Source organism: Aphanomyces astaci (assembly GCF_000520075.1).
Source record: "Aphanomyces astaci strain APO3 unplaced genomic scaffold supercont1.50, whole genome shotgun sequence".
NCBI classification, from domain to species: Eukaryota; Oomycota; class Saprolegniomycetes; order Saprolegniales; family Verrucalvaceae; genus Aphanomyces; species Aphanomyces astaci.
The window spans coordinates 412,616-431,086 of record NW_009798313.1 but is presented as its reverse complement, the minus strand read 5'-3'; the positions used below and the strand labels follow the sequence as shown (position 1 = coordinate 431,086).

General features: G+C 48.4%; 6 protein-coding genes across 10 annotated transcripts; 3 read left to right on the top strand and 3 right to left on the bottom strand.

Annotated features, from left to right (window-relative positions):
- Positions 1-13: 13 nt before the first annotated feature.
- On the bottom strand, positions 14-1,726 carry H257_13739 (hypothetical protein; the record flags this gene model as incomplete). The annotated part of the gene is made up of 5 exons (XM_009841378.1): positions 14-439; positions 605-763; positions 977-1,283; positions 1,324-1,554; positions 1,643-1,726. 5 exons carry the CDS (start codon positions 1,724-1,726, stop codon positions 66-68), a joined length of 1,155 nt encoding a protein of 384 aa, XP_009839680.1. The 3' UTR covers positions 14-65.
- A 272-nt stretch (positions 1,727-1,998) lies between these two features.
- On the top strand, positions 1,999-4,981 carry H257_13738 (hypothetical protein). 4 transcript variants are annotated; one of them, XM_009841375.1, is made up of 11 exons: positions 1,999-2,195; positions 2,247-2,358; positions 2,414-2,473; positions 2,525-2,654; positions 2,736-2,845; positions 2,965-3,236; positions 3,339-3,558; positions 3,903-4,269; positions 4,389-4,522; positions 4,601-4,630; positions 4,737-4,972. In XM_009841375.1, the coding sequence occupies exons 1-11, from the start codon at positions 2,032-2,034 to the stop codon at positions 4,941-4,943; spliced, it is 1,806 nt and encodes a 601-aa protein (XP_009839677.1). In that variant the 5' UTR covers positions 1,999-2,031; the 3' UTR covers positions 4,944-4,972. The 4 variants fall into 4 exon arrangements, with proteins under 4 accessions (XP_009839677.1, XP_009839679.1, XP_009839676.1 ...); XM_009841377.1 differs by having other exon boundaries at positions 4,601-4,651; XM_009841374.1 differs by having other exon boundaries at positions 4,389-4,651.
- A 781-nt stretch (positions 4,982-5,762) lies between these two features.
- On the top strand, positions 5,763-7,374 carry H257_13737. Of its 2 annotated transcripts, none has more exons than XM_009841373.1 (5): positions 5,763-6,028; positions 6,092-6,375; positions 6,439-6,598; positions 6,710-6,900; positions 6,949-7,374. In XM_009841373.1, the coding sequence occupies exons 1-5, from the start codon at positions 5,921-5,923 to the stop codon at positions 7,190-7,192; spliced, it is 987 nt and encodes a 328-aa protein (XP_009839675.1). In that variant the 5' UTR covers positions 5,763-5,920; the 3' UTR covers positions 7,193-7,374. The 2 variants fall into 2 exon arrangements, with proteins under 2 accessions (XP_009839675.1, XP_009839674.1); XM_009841372.1 differs by having other exon boundaries at positions 5,779-6,028; positions 6,439-6,655.
- Positions 7,375-7,961: 587 nt separating this feature from the next.
- Positions 7,962-9,040, bottom strand: H257_13736 (hypothetical protein). The gene has a single exon (XM_009841371.1). It carries the CDS (start codon positions 9,020-9,022, stop codon positions 8,141-8,143), a length of 882 nt encoding a protein of 293 aa, XP_009839673.1. The 5' UTR covers positions 9,023-9,040; the 3' UTR covers positions 7,962-8,140.
- Positions 9,041-9,442: 402 nt separating this feature from the next.
- H257_13735 (hypothetical protein) lies at positions 9,443-10,174 on the top strand. The gene has a single exon (XM_009841370.1). It carries the CDS (start codon positions 9,482-9,484, stop codon positions 10,073-10,075), a length of 594 nt encoding a protein of 197 aa, XP_009839672.1. The 5' UTR covers positions 9,443-9,481; the 3' UTR covers positions 10,076-10,174.
- Positions 10,175-11,976: 1,802 nt separating this feature from the next.
- Positions 11,977-18,259, bottom strand: H257_13734 (hypothetical protein). The gene is made up of 11 exons (XM_009841369.1): positions 17,697-18,259; positions 17,300-17,616; positions 16,334-16,656; positions 15,629-15,901; positions 14,928-15,082; positions 14,629-14,863; positions 14,174-14,236; positions 13,944-14,078; positions 13,126-13,299; positions 12,265-12,520; positions 11,977-12,202 (listed from the first exon to the last, which is right to left on the bottom strand). The coding sequence occupies exons 1-11, from the start codon at positions 18,239-18,241 to the stop codon at positions 12,042-12,044; spliced, it is 2,637 nt and encodes an 878-aa protein (XP_009839671.1). The 5' UTR covers positions 18,242-18,259; the 3' UTR covers positions 11,977-12,041.
- Positions 18,260-18,471: the final 212 nt, after the last annotated feature.

Here is an 18,471-nt window from a genome sequence, read left to right as displayed (position 1 = left end):
TCAAGACCAACCATCCCGTTTCTTCGATCCATTAGTATATCAACGAACAAGTACAGTAGTCGTGGCTACTTTTTCTTCTTTTTGGCCTTGGCTTCGGCTTTGAGCCGCGCATCCTCCATGGCCAGACGCCGCTCCATGTCTCGATCCGCCGCGATCTTGCGCAGCCGCGCGTCCTCTGCGTCCTGCCGCTTCTTGTCGGCCACGCGGTCGATCTCATGCTGCACGCGGCGCTCGACCGCGTTCGCCGCATGCCATTCCTGGGTCTCAATCTTGAGTCGCTCCAAAGCATGGTCGGCGGCGCGGGCTTTGGCTTCGGCCTGAATCATTTGTCGTTTCCCAAACAATTTGGACGCCATGTCGTCGTGGAGCTGTCGGTTTTCGCCCATTTGCACCGCGATAACTTCGAGCTCCTTGTCCGCCAACGCGTTGCATCCTAGCTCTACATGTCCAGCCATCCCTCCATCAGGATATGTTACAGTTCACGGCTACTGGTAGTAAGTAGTATAATGTCGGTTTAGTCAGGGAGTCACATGATTGATATTCGTGGAATGGATGGATGGATGGATGGTCACGAGGCTTGATTGAATTGTGTATCGTTCTTTACCCAAAAAGTACACGGACTCGTTGAAGAGCAACGATTTCGCCAAGATGCGACCGGCTTCGATGTTGAGCCCCGTACGAAACAAATTCAAAGACTCCAATGTTGTCGTGCTCGAGATGTATCCACAGAGTGCTTCGAACCCACTCAAGTCGCTCGTGTTGCCTACAGGTTCATATATAACGAAGGCCAGTATAGTGAACCCAAGTATATGACGGGGCAGGCTCAGAATCGTTCATTCATGTATGTATAGGTCTACCGCCATAAAACAAGATCAAAATTGATGTAAATGACGAAGGCCAGCATGCAGTAGTTAGTGACCCAAGTCAACCACCAAGGTTAGCATAGTCAACTCAAGGTAGTCTATATATATATTACCGTGGGTCGTGATCGGGTTGCCTTCCAAACTCAACGACGTGAGCACCGTGTTGTCGGTGAGCGCGGCCGCCAATTCATGCATGCACTTGGCATTCAACCGGTTCGAGCTCAAGTCAACGCTGGCCACCCGTTTGTTGGTACGCAACATGCGAGCAACGTCCGTGACCACCGATTCCCCCAGCCCGTTGTTGCTTAAGTCCAGGGACACCACCGATTGATTCAGTCCCAGCACCCGCAGCACCGCCCGGGCCGACGCGTCGTTCAGACCGCGCACCATGAGCGTGTCGTGGGTGTTGTTGGCGACAATCTACTTGCGTTCATGATGTACATACACCTACTGCATGTACCTGTTCAACGAGGATTTGGATCTTGGGGTTGTGCGCAAACGCGTCGGCGTCGTCGGCGTCGTCTCGAGCCATCTTGGACTCCAAGTCTGCTTGGGACTTCTTGCGGTTGTAGCGCTCCATAAACTTGGTGTACGCCGTCATGTGCATGGAAAACTCGTCGTCAAACTTCTTTTGGAGGATCACTAACGTGTTGGGCACGCTTTCGTGGGCTGGAATGCCGTATCGCACCATCTACGACACAAGTGTGGGTGGGTGTTGTCAACAGAGTGTGTTGATTTAGCAGAGTTTGCGGTTTATAGAGTGCCAGTGCCTTTTCTACCTCAGAGCGCAAGTCCTCAGTGCTGAGGGCGTTGGCATCGCGGTGGTGTGGCCGCTCCGGTTGAATGCCCTCCTCTGACTTCATGTTAGTGTGGCAACGACGAAACGACCAAATGAAACCGTTGGCAGTTACGAGTACTACACTGCCGTAGTAAGTCACTTGCGAGACCATAGTACAAGCTACATTTACATTCGCAGTTCGGTGTCATTAGAACAATAAATCGAGTTTTATCACGGTCATATCATGGCATGATCGATGATCCATTACTCACGTTAAAACCAGACTTCAGTACACTGCCATGTTCCAGTTTTTCGAGTTTGGCCTTTGGGTCCCAATTTGTAACGGCCCTCTAACATAAAAACGGCTGCTGCCTACTTACTTGTGTTAGCATGCTGCCATTGCTCTCGCAGGCCATCGTATCGCCCAGATCCACTTCGAACAATCGACCACAACAGAGCTCGCCACGGTCAACCCTGCCATACTTAGCCCTCCATGGGCTGCCATCTCCCCGCCCCCTTCCAAAACTACACATGAAGCCCCAGCTTGATCCAGAGTACGTACGTTCACCACCAAATCTGCTGATAATTGTTTTGGCACGTCGTAGCTTTGTGCCCATGACAAAAGGTCGCAAAGGTCCGAAATCAGATCGATTTGTTGTGAACATGGACGACTGCCACACGCCTGAGCTGGTGGTACAAGGGTTTACGACGATGTTGGTACGATTTCAAAACAAAAACCTACCTTGAAATGCGAATAACAATATTCCCCTAGGCTGACATCCGAGCGAGTTTTGCACGTATCGACGCCACGACTGCTATTTTTCGCGCAGAGGTTTCGTTCAAGCTCCCATAATGTCCCCCTCAACCCCCCCATCATTCATAGATGGATGAAGCGAACGATGTGGTCCAATACATTTGCGATGTTCGTGAGGCGGCGAACAACCAATTCGACGACTTGGCCACAAGCAGCGCCGTGACCATTCAACGTGTGCATCGAGGCAACACCGGTCGAAGTAAGATGTACCCCCCCCCCGTCCCTCTGGACAGCTTGGATGTGCAAGGAATGCCACCTTGTGACATTACTCCTTTCGTAGGGCAATGTCTGAGGAAGCGCCAAGCATCGGCTGCAATTCAAGTGCAGCGTATCTTCCGAGGTCGACTCGCTCGACGGGCGTACGTGACCAAGAAGCTGCATTCTACCGTCGTAAGTCGTCTGCGTGATACTTGTGGTTTCAGTCCTGTAATATGTCCATATTGCACTCTCCCGGGCTGTTCAAAACGGAGGGCTATGGATTCATACTTGGGCGCTAAATGGCGACGTAGGCGAATACGGTGCTAGGGCTGCGGGCGATGCACAATTTACACCAGGACGACAAACTCCTCCAACTCGACGACGCTCAGACCGGCGATCGCGCCGCCACGTTGCTGCGGATGCTCAAAGCATCCATCACGATTCAATCGCGGTGGCGGGTCGCGTACAACAAGGTCCGAGGCAACGTCAGCGACATCCAGACCGTCCAAGCTCGTGCCGGCCGGCTGAACCGACTGCTTGTGCGTGTGGCGTGGCAGGTGGCCACGACCATCGGCATCCTCCGGTGCGTAGACGTACTATACCGATGCCATGACTTATTATGTTTGAGTGTTGGTTTTGGTCGTGTTGGCCGCGACGCTGGAGTTTCCTGATGGTGTCGTCGTAGGTATTGGCGCAAGGCCACGGCACTCAACCTGCTCAGTAAGCCCGCGGCGCTGCTTCGCCAACAACTCCACCGCCGCCGAAGCTCGATCGAGATAGCCGCCAACGCGATGATCGCCGCTCGGCTGAGATTTGCGGCGATCGCCGAGGCGGCCCCCCGCCATGCGGAGCAGCACGCAGAACACGTGATTGAGAATGTGTCGTTCTTTGCCCAGCCCCCCAAGGTATAATGTGTGGTGATTTCTTTTGTAATCGAGCTGTGTGTGATGCCTGCCTGGTTTGTCGAAAGTGAGATGGTGAAGTTTGCGTCCAGGATGATATGGGGCCACCACGACGAGATATCCATACGCAGACAGACATTAGTCGTGGTCTGTTATGTTGATGGGGCCTTGAATTCTAATCCATCGGACGTGTCGACATGTATATATATGCAGGAAACACCTTGGGGGGGCAGCGTGGCACTGGTGTGGTTAAAGCTCAAGACGTCCCCCCATCCAAGATGACATTTTGTGTTTCCCCTTCATCTCTCCCAAAGGAATGGTTTCATGCCATGTGCAAATATCTGTAGGCGTGGTATACCCGTCACGCAGGATCCGACAGCGTGGTCAAGTCCACTACCTCGTCGCACTCTACGGCGAGCCTCCCCCCACCCCCGCCGCCGCCATCGTTTGCATCCCCCAAGGCCCATTCCAAGACCAATGTGGTGCTTCTCGGCAATAACAAAGCCAGGTCGTCGTCCCTCCCGCTCACAAACACGCAGCGAGACACGTCGCGTTTTGGCATTGTGCCCAATGTTGTTGCCACCACCACCGAAGTTACGCGGGCATATCAAGCGGTCCACAGCTCGGTAGCCCCCCGTCCCGGCCACGTCAAAGTATCACCGACAAAGGTGTCGAATGTAAAACTGTCCCCTGATTCCATGCGCCAACGACAAGGTACTAAAAGTAGCAACGACGGTATAGACACTGGAGACCTACTGAATGATGAATTGAAACATGCCATATATGTGTACGCTGACCACCCTGTACGACCATGATGTGTGTGTATCATGTAGCTACGTACGATGCAAAGCGAAAAGCCAACGACAGCAGGGCGGGAGCTACGAAAGACATTACGGCCGCCATGGGCAAGGCGGCGTACCAAGAGGCAGGAATGCGTCGAACGATGGACCGCCAACGGCAATTAAAAGTAACCATTCTTGCAAATCGTCTCCACGTTGAAGAACAAACAAAATGCCTGACGATATTTGTGCACTTTGCTGTGCAGGTCAAAGTCGAACAGAGAAAGCATCGACGGGTGCGCCATCGATTCATATCGGTATATGGAGGAAGCTTCAAACATCATTTGGTTGTAATGACGTTGAGTTCTCTGAACCGTGTTGGGAATGTAATGCATTCGGCAGGCAAAACACAAGCAAACGACGTCACTGGTCAAGCTGAACCTGGCGCGAGCCCAAGGAATGGCGACAACCTCCACCGCCAACCACGAGAACCCGTCAAAGCCACTGGATGCCACCCCGAGTTGCCACTTGGAGAGTTCGACTGGGAGAAGGATCGTGGCCGATGCCATCAACTCCGCCATGCAAAATGTCTTGGCATGCTTGAGATGACCTTAATGTACATGAAATACACACTTGAAAAAACAAAGAGTATGGGGGTTGTGTGTGGTTGAAATAGAGGATGAATCTGTAAGGGCAAGTGCTGAGAATTCTTGGGCACAACCACAAGTAGTAGAACGTGCCGAACGTGCGTTGGATACGCCCGTCGAGTCTAAAGCTGCGACCAAGCGAAGTCGAGCCAATGGGTGTGTGAGGAGGCATGTGTGAAGTCGTGGTCGTTGGTAAAAACGACGAAACTATGCGAACGTGTTGGAGTGCAAGGGGAATCGGCCAGGGTAACTAGTTGAATTTGTGTTGTGTGCGGTCTACAACTACTACTCCTGTAGAACGTGCCAACGGTAGATCCGATACGCTAAACGTAAGTCGAGCCAATAGATGCCATGGGAGGCATGTGATCTGGTGGTGATATAATTGTGGAGATGATGATTGTGTCGACAGAGGTACGAGGCGACATGTGAAATGTGTGAGCGATCTTTTATATCTGCCAATCACACAACATGAGGCAACGTTGCCTGGTGACAATGGGAGGTTGAACTTCAACTTGCATTTACGCTTTGTGAGGTAGTACATACAATGTAGTTAGTACCGTGTACAGTACGTGGTAGCTAGCTATAGCAAGCAGTCGTCTCGCATACTGTCTTGTCTTGTCCTTCACATGTGCATGCAACTCATGTACAAATGTAGCCTCGTCCATATCGCAGCTACCGTATACACCTTATGGTAGTGTGCTACGTATGGCGAGCCTGATACTGTACCTGAAGAGCAGATCCGTTGACATATTTACAGTTAATGATGTTTCGTATTTTTGCACATTTCGTGTAATTCTGATTGGTCAGTTACGTTTTCGACCAATCAAAAACGTTGTAGACGCATGTCCGTTCGGATTCTCGAGCAAGAGCTCACGTTGGTGAAAGAGTTACCACCGACGACGACGCACAGCAATCGGCTCAACTGGTTCAGTCATCAATATGACTTCGACCAAGCGCAGTTTGTGTGACGCCGCCGCGACTACATCCACGTCAGCACATGCCGCTACCACGGACGTCCAGAACCTCGTGCACATGAGCGACGAACTGGTACGTACGTCTCGACTTGCGTCTCTCGGTATTTCATTCTCGTGGAATTTACATTCCGCATAGATTCTGCTGGTCTTTAGCTTCCTCACACCAGAGTCTATCCTGAAAACGAGACAACTTTCCAAGGCGTGGGCCGTCGTGAGCACCATGGACCGCATCTGGCAGCCGTTCTGCGTCGCTCGATGGCGCATGCAGCCGCGACTCCTTCGGCTCACTCGCTACGGCGTCCACTCGTACTTGGGGCTGTACCGCCACTTGCAATTAGCTGGCCAAAAGCCACACGGAGTGTACACAACGCCAGATAAACTCTCTTGGGGCCACAGCCGTCGACATGGCGTCGAGTCATGGTACGCCCCGTGTATTCGTTCGTGGCTCGACAAGTTTATGACTCAACCTTCTGTCATGGTTAGGCTCACGTTGGGCCATCGATCCGACTGCAAAACCGTGCGCGTCACCGGTCGCAGCTTTGTGCAACTCCGCGTTGTCGTCCAAAACTTGTCACCGTCCGTTGTGCTGGTCAACTTGACTGACATCAACGTGCACTTCAAAAACGGACCCGTCGTGCCCGTGGTACACACCATACGATTCCTTGCATGTGTGACAGCGTTTTGGTCGCTACTCTTTGTGGTGCACCCACACACAAATCACGAGCCGGCCACTCATTTCTGGGACGGTGTATAGGTGCACGATGTCGCAGCCACTACCCCTCCCATCTTAGATATGAAACCGCGTATTTTGGCCTGGAATGGGCATGCAGTTGACCCGTCGACGACTCCGCTGGCATCTTGTCCACTGTCGTTTTTCGAGTTTGTCGTCGTTGGGGTGTACGTTGCGTGTGACGACTGCGATTTCGAAGTGGATTTCCTCGAACGGTACTGTTATGCTCGTACGATTGATTATTGTTAACTGATGGGGATTAGAGCGCTGTCGGTTTGGATTCCCATGAAGCGGCACGGCGACTGCATCGACTTGGCGCGGTGCCGGTGCATGCTCCTGCCAGACCAGTACCATCACTTTGGCCTGCATATCCCCCTTGTAGACGAAGCCGTGATCTGGAACCGGTACACACAATGCAGCCGGGGGTTTATGGTGCTCAATGCCAAAGATCGTCTCACTGCCCCTCACGACCTACCCGCACGCTACTTGATTGTCGACGGCGCGTAGGACTTAACTTATCTTTTTAATCATGGCAGTGTGTGTGTGGTTTCATCACGAAGTTGCCATGGATCAACCCTGCGACACGTTTCGGGTCGTTTCTACTGGTAGTACTACTACATGACGATTACAATATTACTGTAATCCTTTATTATACAAGTGTTGATATTCTATTATTTATATGTCGTTAGTGTACTTCGAATTGTATTAATAGATTGTTCAATTATCTGTTCAATTTTCTGTAGTTAGTGTACCAGCACAGTCGTAGTTTGTTTCGTAAATACCCAGAGAAAGGGAAATATTTATACTATTAATACGTACTACTAGTAGTACTGTAGTATATAACTACATACTTCAGTACTACTACACCAGTTTTCGTTTAAGTTCAGGTTATTTCCGGTATATTTCGTCCGGCGCACAACTGATTCACGCCATGTGCGTTGAACATTCGATATATTTCGCCCAGACCCTACTTCGATACATTATATTTCGACTAATGTCCGGTATATGACACCCCCTAGGCGGTATATTTCACACGTTGTTCAATATATTTCAAATGATGTAATGATGTTCATTAAGAGTCGAGTGAAATTTCGTAATTTAAATCGATTTGATTGGCTACTTCAGATGAGCCCAAAATTATTAGCCAATCAAAACCTTCTCAATGAAATTCAACCAATCAGATCGATTGTGGATCGGTTTGGTCTGCGCGATTCGATTCCCCAAATTTGTATCAAATCGACAATTAGTAGTACTTACTCTTAACAGGCTGAAGCTTCACTTGAACAAGTTACTCTGTAACATTAACAAACGTTAAAATATACCCAGTCTGTGCATACTCATAAAATAAGAGGCGAGGATGGTAGCGCACTAGTAATGTTTATGCTCAATACGCTACAAATGGTGTCGTTGCATCCAACGTCCCTTGGTCGATATAGATAGCATGGTACCATGGGCTCAAAACAAGTACGGGGCCGCCACCGCTCCGAGGACGGTGGTGAGCGCGACACTCACGACGTTCACTTGTTCGTTGGACAGGATGTCGTAGCCGCTGATGTGGATCACGTCGAAGGTTGGAATAAGGGGCCACGGGACGATGCGGTTTGTGCGCGTGCAGTAGTACGTGCTTTGGAGGGTGGCACCTAGGATTGAGTCCAGCATGCACCCGATCAGGCCGCTGGCTAGGCCAAATAGCACTACGGGCCACTGCGGCGGGAACGATGCCTCCGACGACGAGGACACAACGAAGACGAGGACATGGTACAGGTAGAAGAGGGCTCCGATGAAGGTGCCGCCGGCCGCGGCTGCAAACGTCCCGAGCCAGGAAATGCCGCCGTTGGTTCCGGGCGGCACGGTGCGGCATCGTGTGATTAAGATGGGCGACGACGCGCTCAACACACCGAGTTCCGAGGCCCATGTGTCCGCGGCGCAGCATGCATAATGCGCAATGTACGCGCCCCACAACATCGTGGCCAGTGGAGACGCCACCGAGTCCAGTGGCCGGTCGTCGCCGACATAGACAAGGTACACCCCCGCAAGGAAGGTCGCGATGAGACTCACGGCGAGAACTTGGATGGACGAGCGTTGACCTCCAGCTTTTACGCTCGCGTCCAGTGTCGCTTTGCGCTCTTCCTTGTAATGGGTCAACTTGGTGCTGGAAAAGTAGAAAGCGAGGAGGAGGAGGCCAAAGCGATAGCCACACGCCATGGACGCGGTGCCCACGATGACGGCGGAGAATGCTCCGCCACGGCTCAGAGAGCGCCTCTTGAGGCCGCGATATGCCGCCAGGACACTCACGGACACCCCCACGGCGATTCGGATCGCCAAGTCCCACGCCATGCTCGGACTGTCTTTTTTTGAAATGTAGAATAGTATTAATACAGTATAATATATACTGTAGTTCCGCCAAAACATTTGTGATTAAGAAACCACCACTCTAATTTCTTTAATAATACTATTATTAATAGTACTTAGCATATATGTATACTTCGAAGAGCTGGAGCTGACGACCCCACGCTACACTAGAGTTATGCTCACAATAATGTCAACAACGAGTCCCCGCTAAAATTTCCAAGCTCGTTCCCTTGGTGGTAGTTGGGCCGAATTACAATAGTATTAATATTTACTTTGATCAATATTTATAGTAATATACTTAAAAGGATAGAAAATGCAAGTTCCAATGTTGATTGAATAATATACTTCGAAGTAATGTCTTAATAGTCGACGACCAACACTACGACGCACTTATTGTGGCTTTTCATCGTTTCGCACAAGATTTTGCCGCCAACTTTGATAGCCATGGCGCCGCGATCGTTCCGCTTGTCGCCGTCGTGCATACTGGTGGTATCAATGGGTGACATCACTCAGTGGAAGGGAGATGCGATCGTCAATGCTGCCAACCAGCGGATGCTGGGCGGCGGAGGTGTGGATGGCGCTATTCATCGTGCCGCTGGGCAGGCGCTTCGGCGAGCATGCGAGGCCGTGCCGCCCGTTGACGGCACATCCATCCGATGCCCTACCGGGGAAGCTCGGATCACTGGCGGGTTCCTTCTCCCCGCCAAGCATGTGATCCATACCGTGGGACCTATTTACAAAACCAAGGCGGAGTCGCGGCCGCTCCTCAAGGCGGCCTACGACAACTCGTTGGCGTTGGCGCTTGAACATGGATTGAGCTCGATAGCGTTTCCCGCCATCAGTTGCGGTGTGTTTGGGTATCCTCTCCTAGATGCGGCTGTCGTCGCCGTGGATGCGTGCCAGCGCGTGGCGTCCTCGTCGCCCAACTCGATTCAAGCGATTGAGTTTGTCTTGTTTTCGCCCGAAGTCGTCCAAGCTTGGCTTGCCGCTATTTCCAAAGCCCGTCTCCAAGAAATTCGTCATAACGACGACTTGTAGTTACATCAGTCCTTGACAGCATCGAGTACTTCACGGATACTAATGTAGTTAGTTGTCACGACGCCCAGATCAGCAATGAACTTCAGATGTGATTGTGCTTTCTACTAGTACACCACGGGAATGTAAGCACGCTAAACCCTTGCCAAGCATGGCCACCCACCTGTCGTATTCTACGGTTTCCTGATGAAAATCAATCTATATCATGTCAAATTTTGATATCGTTCAATACACCCTCCAAGCGAGGATTCGATGCCGTGATTTATAGTGTTAACGGCAGATAGCTCATAAACTCAACTCTACCTTGGACAAAAGTGCGTCGGTATTGAAACTGTTTGAACGAACTGTAGGTATCATCTAGTCACTAGGAAACAAGAGGTAATAAAGCGAAGAAAGTATTTCATGCTGTGGACATGTGTACATTGTAGTCGAGGTAATATCTTGATAATCGAATCCATGCTCATTCGTAGTCGAAACCAGAGCTCACCGTCGACTGCACCCATACAACGACATTGCCTCGGGACTGCTACTGTACTGATCTTGAATTATTTTACTTTTATTAAAATATTCCGAGAATACAAAACGTAGTTGTTGTATTAAAATGAAGTTTGAATAAAAATACAAGTCTGCACTACTGTACTGTATCAGCGACTTCCGCTAGTAGTAACTTAAGCCCATTTAAGTTTACTCATTTTTACGATGTACTAGTAGTATTATTATCTTTTACGTAGATTCGTTAGGGCCCGTCTGGTAACTTTTCATAAATAATATTCCATTTTTTGGTAAAATGGGATAACTAAATCAAAATGCCATTTTCAAAATCGAGGTAAAAGGTCCATTTTGTAATATGGCGTTTTGAACCTCTTCGACGAGTAAATCCCACGTGGAATTATTGGATTTGGGTCAAAACTCTGCAAGCAAGACATGTTTCAATTTTGATCAGATTTATTGAATTCGGCCCTAAAATGGAGCTTTGGGCCTGAATATTGCAATATTTCTGGTAATTCGTCCCCAAAATGGCGTTTTAGGCCAGAATATTGTAATATTTCAGGTAGCCCGGACCCCACCCAATCGACCTTCCCTCCCACAGAACCCTCGCCGCAACATTTGATGGGTTATTCGGAAATTATTTGTCGCTAATTGGCTAAAAAAGATTAGGGCTCCTCTGGATGCCACGAATTATCGCATAAAATGACGAAAATCTCCATAAAATGGCGAAATGACAAAGTCGCGAAGTTTTTTCGTCTGGATACCACAAAATCCAAAGGAAATATTACAAAATTATAGCTAGAAAGTTCACGAATTATGGCATAACAAAATGGACCAAAATGGTCAATTTCTCATGTAAAGACCGTCCATATTTATAACACTCCAACATCAATGTTCTGTCAAAACGGCGCGTTTCGAAAACCGCAGCAACCACACAGCACACAGATGGGCGTTTGGACCACCACGACGAGCGAGATCGTGCAGCAGTCCACCATACGCATCACGGGACATTCGACATGTCTCCTCGAAGGCATCCTCGTTTTCTTGCAGTATTTCGCAACCCACAAAGCCACCAACAAGATGGAGACCCGCTTAGACGTCTTCTAGATGGAGTAGTGGTAGACCAGGTATGACATCAACTTCATGCGACGTCGCTTGAGCCGAAGCAGGATCATCATGGTCGTGAGCATCGTTTTGGCGCGCAAGTTTGAATCCGGATGAATCTAGACGGTTTCACCATCTCTTCTTTTTGTATTGCGTTTGTATTTTGGACAAATTTTGTAAAATCTCATTTCGAGTTTTGGCATAATTATTCCTATTACTCGTTTCTGCGGATTATTTCGTAGCCAATCAAATGACGCGGAATATAAGGTTGCAGCGAGTTCCGTAAGTTCCGTAAACGGGAGAGAAAATTGGGATATTTGAGCGAAATGCACAAAAATAACTAGTATATAAAATCATATCGAAACCATATCGTTATTTACTGGTGCAGCACCGCCAGGCGCGGGTCGCTATGCAGACGTTGGTCGAGCTCGGCGTACTTTTGGAGCGCCGTTTCTTCGTGTCGCGTGAGACGCTGTTCCAAGATTTGAATCCGAAACATCGTCTCCGAACAAAATCGCTCAAATTCTTCGTCCGTGCCTGTCGTTTTATTTAGACGCTTTTTATAACCCCATCTACGAGACACGGTGTACTAGTAGTACCTTGGTCGTGCTCGCGCTGACTTCGCTGGAACGCCGCTTGCTTCTTGGCCAACGCTGCGTTCTCCTTGTCCAGCCGCGTCTGGATGATGTTGGCGCGCTCCAGAAGCCTTTCCTTGAGGTTCTTCAAGCACATGTCGCGCACATTATGCGCGTCGTCCCGCGAAAGCACCTGCTTACGGCCACCTCCATGGGGGGTCCGATGGTGGCTGTGGACGCTTTGCAGGAACGGGCTCAAGTAGTCCGTCTCCGCCTTGGCCTACCAGATGTATCTATCATTCATGTGCGAATCCCACCACCGACGAATGACGTTAAAGCATTGCGATCACACGAGCTATCAATTAATATACATGTATATATATATATATATTATATACATATATACGACAAGGTGACGGCAATATAGCAATATACACGCCATACACACCGGTGTTGTGATGGACTCGTAAGCAATATATATACCGTATTTGCCGTGCCTTCTTGCACATGTAATTCAATTTGAATAACATATTAAATATTCCAATTATACAATAAATTTGAGATAACCTTCTTGCTCATGTAATTCATTTATTTGAATAATATATGAAATATTCCAATTATAATATAAGTTTGAAATATTATATTGAATTATATCAATATGTTCACGTTTTATATTTCACCGTGCAGAGCAATGCCAATTGCGGTAGCCACAACACATATGAACGTTGCCGACATGGATACTAATATGTCGTGTAGACTTATCAAGGTGAAAAATACACAAGTTGAATGCCGACATAATTATTTTTCTGTTTTTTTAGACAGAAGTATATATATCTAAATTTACATTTCAGGTAGAAGTATATATATATAAATAAATATACGCACGTCTTTGCCGGCTTTGTGCGGGTCGTCGACGCGGTCGTGCTTGGACTCGTCGTCTTGCGCGTCGAAAATGCTCGTTTCCAGCGCAATGCTGGCTTCTTCGCGGCGTCGGAACTTGAGAATCTCTTGCGTTTCAACGTCGGAATGACGTATGTTGTTGTAGCACTCCTTCTCCATCTAACAATATTTATTTAATACAAATCTCATCAATAATTAAAAACATATAATCATGGCAAGATAAGCAGCTTTGATGGGCGAAACTATTACTTCGTGGTGATTCTCGCCATTCTAGGAGTATATATCGCTTGGAAATATAACAACACACCCACACATGGTATTGGGACAATTTATATTTCTGGAGGTACAATTGTAATTGGACTTGAACCTGACACGAATATATATTTATTCAACTAGATTTTTTTATTAAAGAGACTAGTCGAGATCGTATTTAGCTAGCCCATGACAATTTCCTAGACTAAACCACGGGTTCCCATATATTGTCAAATCGATTCGAAACTGGAGCCCTCACCAGAATTGAATGGCCATAAATCGATTAAACAACCGCCTAAGCCAATCAAATCACGTTCTGTCGAATTTGTGCCAATCCAAACTTCAGTCATAGAACCCCTCCCGCATTGGGCAAACCAGGTGGATACTACATGTTGTATTGCATAGTTTTTGTTCAAGCTTAAATTTGATCCAATCAATTGGCAAAATGAATCAAAAGTCTAAAAATTTTGGATGAAAAGCACAATCATATAGAAACAGCATCACCATAATCATCGTTCCCCTTCATATATATATTATATATATATATATACCTGAATGGCGGCTTGGAGCTCCCTATCCAAAATGGACTCTTTAGGTCGCGTGGCCATCGGGTCCACTTGAAACACGTCCACGGGCGTCCCAGGCGCCTTGTGGTACACCCGCGACCCAGATGTGATCTTACCCACCTAAAACTATATACGTAAACAACATATCCTTGTAATATTGACAGCATATATGTATACGTCAACAATATATCGTTGTACTATGGTACAGTACGTACGGCGTAGTGAAATTGCACGTGGATCGACCCGTCGCGGACGTTGTACGTGCGTTTGCGTGCGTCCTACCGTGGCACCCACACACGATACACATGACTTTACAATAAGAATTCGATTATCCTCTATTTATACACTTAGTTTATTAGTTTTGAAAAAAGTAGTAAAGTTAAGCTCTAATCTTTTTTTTTTCAACTTTAAAAACAACCTACAAACCCTTTACGCAGGATCCCGATATCGATCACATCATCCAATATCCCCTCTCGAATAAGATGACGCAATCAATCCAGCACACTAACTAGTACAAGGCAGAACAACACGTCATGCCAACTCGACCCTATTCCTCAAATGCACACGAACGCCCCTGTATCTTTGCACCCAAAACCAAGTCCATGATGACGTAATCCATGATGACGCAATCCATGATGACGTAATCCACGATTGATGACGCAATCCGGACCTCGTCGGCGTCTTTGCGGTCGTTGCGGTCGTACTTTTCGGCCATTTTGAGCACCACGAGCTCGCCCGAGCCGCCCCCGGGGAGCACGAAGGACGCGGCGCCGGCTTTGGCCTCGTCCTTGTCCTCCGTGAGCGCGACCGACCGACCGACGAGAAAGTCGTCGCGGCCTTCGAACGACTCGACCGTGCGCTTGTGGATCACTTCTTCCCTCGTCACAAGACCATCCATTCGGGCACTATGAGTTTGTTCATCTAGTAGTAGTACTAGGGATGCACAGCTACTAGCGACACGCCTACTACCTCGTGTAAAAGCCCAAGTCGCGTCGAAATCCGCTCCACTCGGTGCGCGTGGCCAATGCTTCGGGCACCCGACCAGGTAGAAAATGCTCCTCAAACTTCCCCTCCAACGGATACCGCACCCGCAAGTGCAGTTTGTCCTTGCGATTTTTAAACACCTGGGAACCATCCGTCGACGGTTACTTGGATGACATGTGATAGATTCATAGTGGACGTAGTACTACTAGTAGGTCAGCAATCGAATATAATGTATGTAATCATCTCGTCAAAGTTGGGATTGTCATCTCGAGCTCGGTAGATGAATTTGGCGAATTATTTAGCACAAAAGTCAACCAAAGTTTGCGTAAAAGGAAAATACAAATGAACCGAAGAATCGGCAGAAATATGGAGCCAATCAGATTCCAGGAAACCTTCAAATCGATTCAAAACTGGAGCCCTCAGCAGAATGTGTATAGAGAATGAATGATTAAAGAACCGCCAAAGCCAATCAAATCACTCGTTCTAGATAATTTCTGCCAATCCAAACGTTTGACACGACTTTGTTCGGCCATATACATACTATTATTTGTATAGTTTGTACAAGATTAAATTAGATGTAATGGATTCGAATGCATTTGGCGAAATGACGCACAATCCAATTTTGGGTGATATTTATATATATATATATATTTATATATATATATTGTCCCTACATCCAAGCGTACCTCGCGAACTTGCACGGGCAACGTGCGCGCGATGTTTCGGAACTGCGTGATGCGGAGCACAAGGCCCTGGGCGTGGTTGTTCTCTGCGAACTCTTCGACTTTGGCTTTTCGGAACAGCGTCGTGCGCTGGCCGGCCGTGACGAACCGCCGCTTGTACGCCTTTCGGTCCACGTGGAGCTTGGCGACCCATGACGGAGGCAAGTCGAGCACGTTGTCGTCGTCGGCGGCATCCTCGTCGCCGTCGTGGTGGCTGTTGTTGTCGGCGCGACCCCCCTATTAATAGTCAAAAGACCACTGAGATTCAAGTTGTCCGTGGTCTAGGGTTGGGGTTCGTTTTATGTCCACAACCCACGATTTAAAATAGATTCGAAATTGGAGTGACCAATCAAAACCCAAGGGGATATGAAGTGGCCAATCAAATACTTTCACCCTACAACATCGAACTCATGGATGACTGAAATTCGTGCGCATCTCCAAAATACATGTACAACGATGTATCTACTACCTACACACGCAAACGCCAACCATCCTAGACATTGCCTCAACCAAGCACTTATAGTTAACACAATCAAAATAGCACATATGTATATATATACACACATAGCTCAATAACATCACCACTCCACTACCTTTCTACACCCACGACGATCGATCTCAGAGTTGATTTTTCCTTCGTTTCCACTAAAATAGGACATGATTACGTACGTCGAGGTCGTCGTTGTGTTTGGACTCGCCGCCATCTCCATGCAGCCCGCTGCTCCGGCCACTGCCGCCGCCCCCTCGTCGATCTTGGGATGACAAAAACACAAACTCCCAGTCTGTCGCGTGGTTCAAGTCAAACAGTGTGTCGCTGCAGGACGCGGCGGCGGCGGCTTTCGTTGAAGAAGAAGATAAGGACGACGAGCAGGTGGGCTGCATGTTGACCCAGTAGTTTTGATGGTTCCACACTGCCTCGATGCGAAGGTATGGCGATGCTCTCACGGGGTACTTGCGGCCCGTGGATGGCTCCAAGAACACGTGCTCCGTGACTATTGCCGTAGGTACACAACAAGTTAATATTGACGGAATATTGTCGATTTGATAGTACAAATTTGGGGACGGGGTACAATCGAATCAATAAACCAATCCACAATCGATCTGATTGGTTCAATTTTTTTCTTTAGGTTTTGATTGGCTACTAATTTTGAGCTCATCTGAAGTAGCCAATCAAATCGATTTCAAGTCCAACGAGAAACCACGCCACAACACGACATTTCACTTTATTAGATGTAGATACAGCACGAGGGTAAATATGACGCCACAATGACTACGGAAGTTAGTATGTACCTATGTCAAACTAGATACAGCAGAGATAGAAGTAGTGCTACGCTGTATGGCAAAACAGATTGTAACTACTCTGTCATGGCGATATATACAACACATCACCAACTACCAGATATGTGTCGTACACCTTTGCACCATGCAATGACATTTGAAGAATATTTTGAAGTAAGTTTCCGAACACTCTCATTCATTTGAGCGTGTATTGAATATATTATAATTTTATATTCGCGTTTCATATATTTCATGGTGCATATCAACAACAAATACGGTAGATGTAGGATGTATACTGTACAAACAACCAAAACAGAGCTGCATATAGGTGCAGGAGAGGTAGGAATAGGGACTTACCATCGCGACGTCCGGCGCGAACTAGGACCCACGCGTGCACTCGTTTGCCGTCGAGTTCATCTTCGTCTTCGTCGTCAACATCCATGTACTTTGTCCAGTCGAGACGCGCCGCTTCATCTGCGCGGCGGGCGGCATCTTTGGCTTCCTGCATGGCGACGAACTTGCTTTTGCCTTCGTCTTTCGGGGCTGCCGCGGTGTCCACGGACGATGGCGCCGCCGTTAAGGACGATGTTGTGGTGCTTCCACTGGTTAATCCCTCGAGATAGGGACACTCGGTGTGGCTTTGGTCGAGCAAACACACCCACTTGGGCGCTTTCCTATCACCCACAACGTACGTGAATCCCTCAAGATACGAACGTACATATATATATATATATATATATATATATGCCTGTACCCGTGCACGACGTAAGCATCGTAGCCCGCACCAATGAGGAAACTCGCCAGGACGTTGGCCATGTCGAAGGAATCGCCGGCTTGCCACGCCAGCACCGCGGACGGAGACGGCAGACACGCCGGAGGTGCGCACGGATCGACGAGGGGTTCGTACTCGATGAGACCAGACACAAACGTCGCGAGCTTGTCCATGTCGTAGAGGTCCAGGAACGGAAGTAGCGTTGGACGAAGCGTTGTGCACACAAACTTGGGGATGCCGCGCTCGTTCGGGGGACTTAGGTACAACGGCGGACGACAGATGTCGGACGCGTCCATGAGATCGTCGAATTGTTTGCGAAAGTTGGCGACATACTCGAGACACAAGAGTTCCTTGTTGCTGTTGGTGCTGTACGACGAAGAGGTGACGCCTTCAATCACGTGGTCTTCGAGCCGACGCTGCTTGGTGCTCACAACCCCCGCGACAGTAAACTGGCGCGACTGCGGCTTGCCCTCGTACAGAGGCTGTCGCTCCGAGTAGTCGGCATCTTCGTTGTTCTCCGATGTCATGTTTGGACGTGCCTCGTAAATGGAAACAACAACAACGGCGACGGTTCAAGATTGGATTGCGTCGAAACGCGTTTTCATTGGATAAAATGAAAGTGTGGGATGTCGACCAATCAGCCAAACATCGAGTTGTTTCATTGGATAGAAATATACTATGCCGCGATTCTATTGGCTATAATATGGGCACTTGCGTCGTAGAAAGGACACCAGCACAATAATTTTTCAAGTAAAAA

What these genes read in the sequence shown, in the direction of transcription:
- H257_13738 (XM_009841374.1), top strand. Translation starts at nt 2,032, where the DNA reads ATGCTGCCATTGCTCTCGCAGGCCATCGTATCGCCCAGATCCACTTCG. An exon ending in AAGGGTTTACGACGATGTTG is followed by an intron (nt 2,359 to 2,413) that starts GTACGATTTCAA and finishes ATATTCCCCTAG; the next exon opens with GCTGACATCCGAGCGAGTTT. An exon ending in AGAAGCTGCATTCTACCGTC is followed by an intron (nt 2,846 to 2,964) that starts GTAAGTCGTCTG and finishes ATGGCGACGTAG; the next exon opens with GCGAATACGGTGCTAGGGCT.
- H257_13737 (XM_009841372.1), top strand. Translation starts at nt 5,921, where the DNA reads ATGACTTCGACCAAGCGCAGTTTGTGTGACGCCGCCGCGACTACATCC. An exon ending in TGCACATGAGCGACGAACTG is followed by an intron (nt 6,029 to 6,091) that starts GTACGTACGTCT and finishes CATTCCGCATAG; the next exon opens with ATTCTGCTGGTCTTTAGCTT. An exon ending in TTTGGTCGCTACTCTTTGTG is followed by an intron (nt 6,656 to 6,709) that starts GTGCACCCACAC and finishes GACGGTGTATAG; the next exon opens with GTGCACGATGTCGCAGCCAC.
- H257_13736 (XM_009841371.1), bottom strand. Translation starts at nt 9,022, where the DNA reads ATGGCGTGGGACTTGGCGATCCGAATCGCCGTGGGGGTGTCCGTGAGT.
- H257_13735 (XM_009841370.1), top strand. Translation starts at nt 9,482, where the DNA reads ATGGCGCCGCGATCGTTCCGCTTGTCGCCGTCGTGCATACTGGTGGTA.
- H257_13734 (XM_009841369.1), bottom strand. Translation starts at nt 18,241, where the DNA reads ATGACATCGGAGAACAACGAAGATGCCGACTACTCGGAGCGACAGCCT. An exon ending in GACTTGGGCTTTTACACGAG is followed by an intron (nt 14,864 to 14,927) that starts GTAGTAGGCGTG and finishes ACAAACTCATAG; the next exon opens with TGCCCGAATGGATGGTCTTG. An exon ending in ACCGCAAAGACGCCGACGAG is followed by an intron (nt 14,237 to 14,628) that starts GTCCGGATTGCG and finishes GTGCCACGGTAG; the next exon opens with GACGCACGCAAACGCACGTA.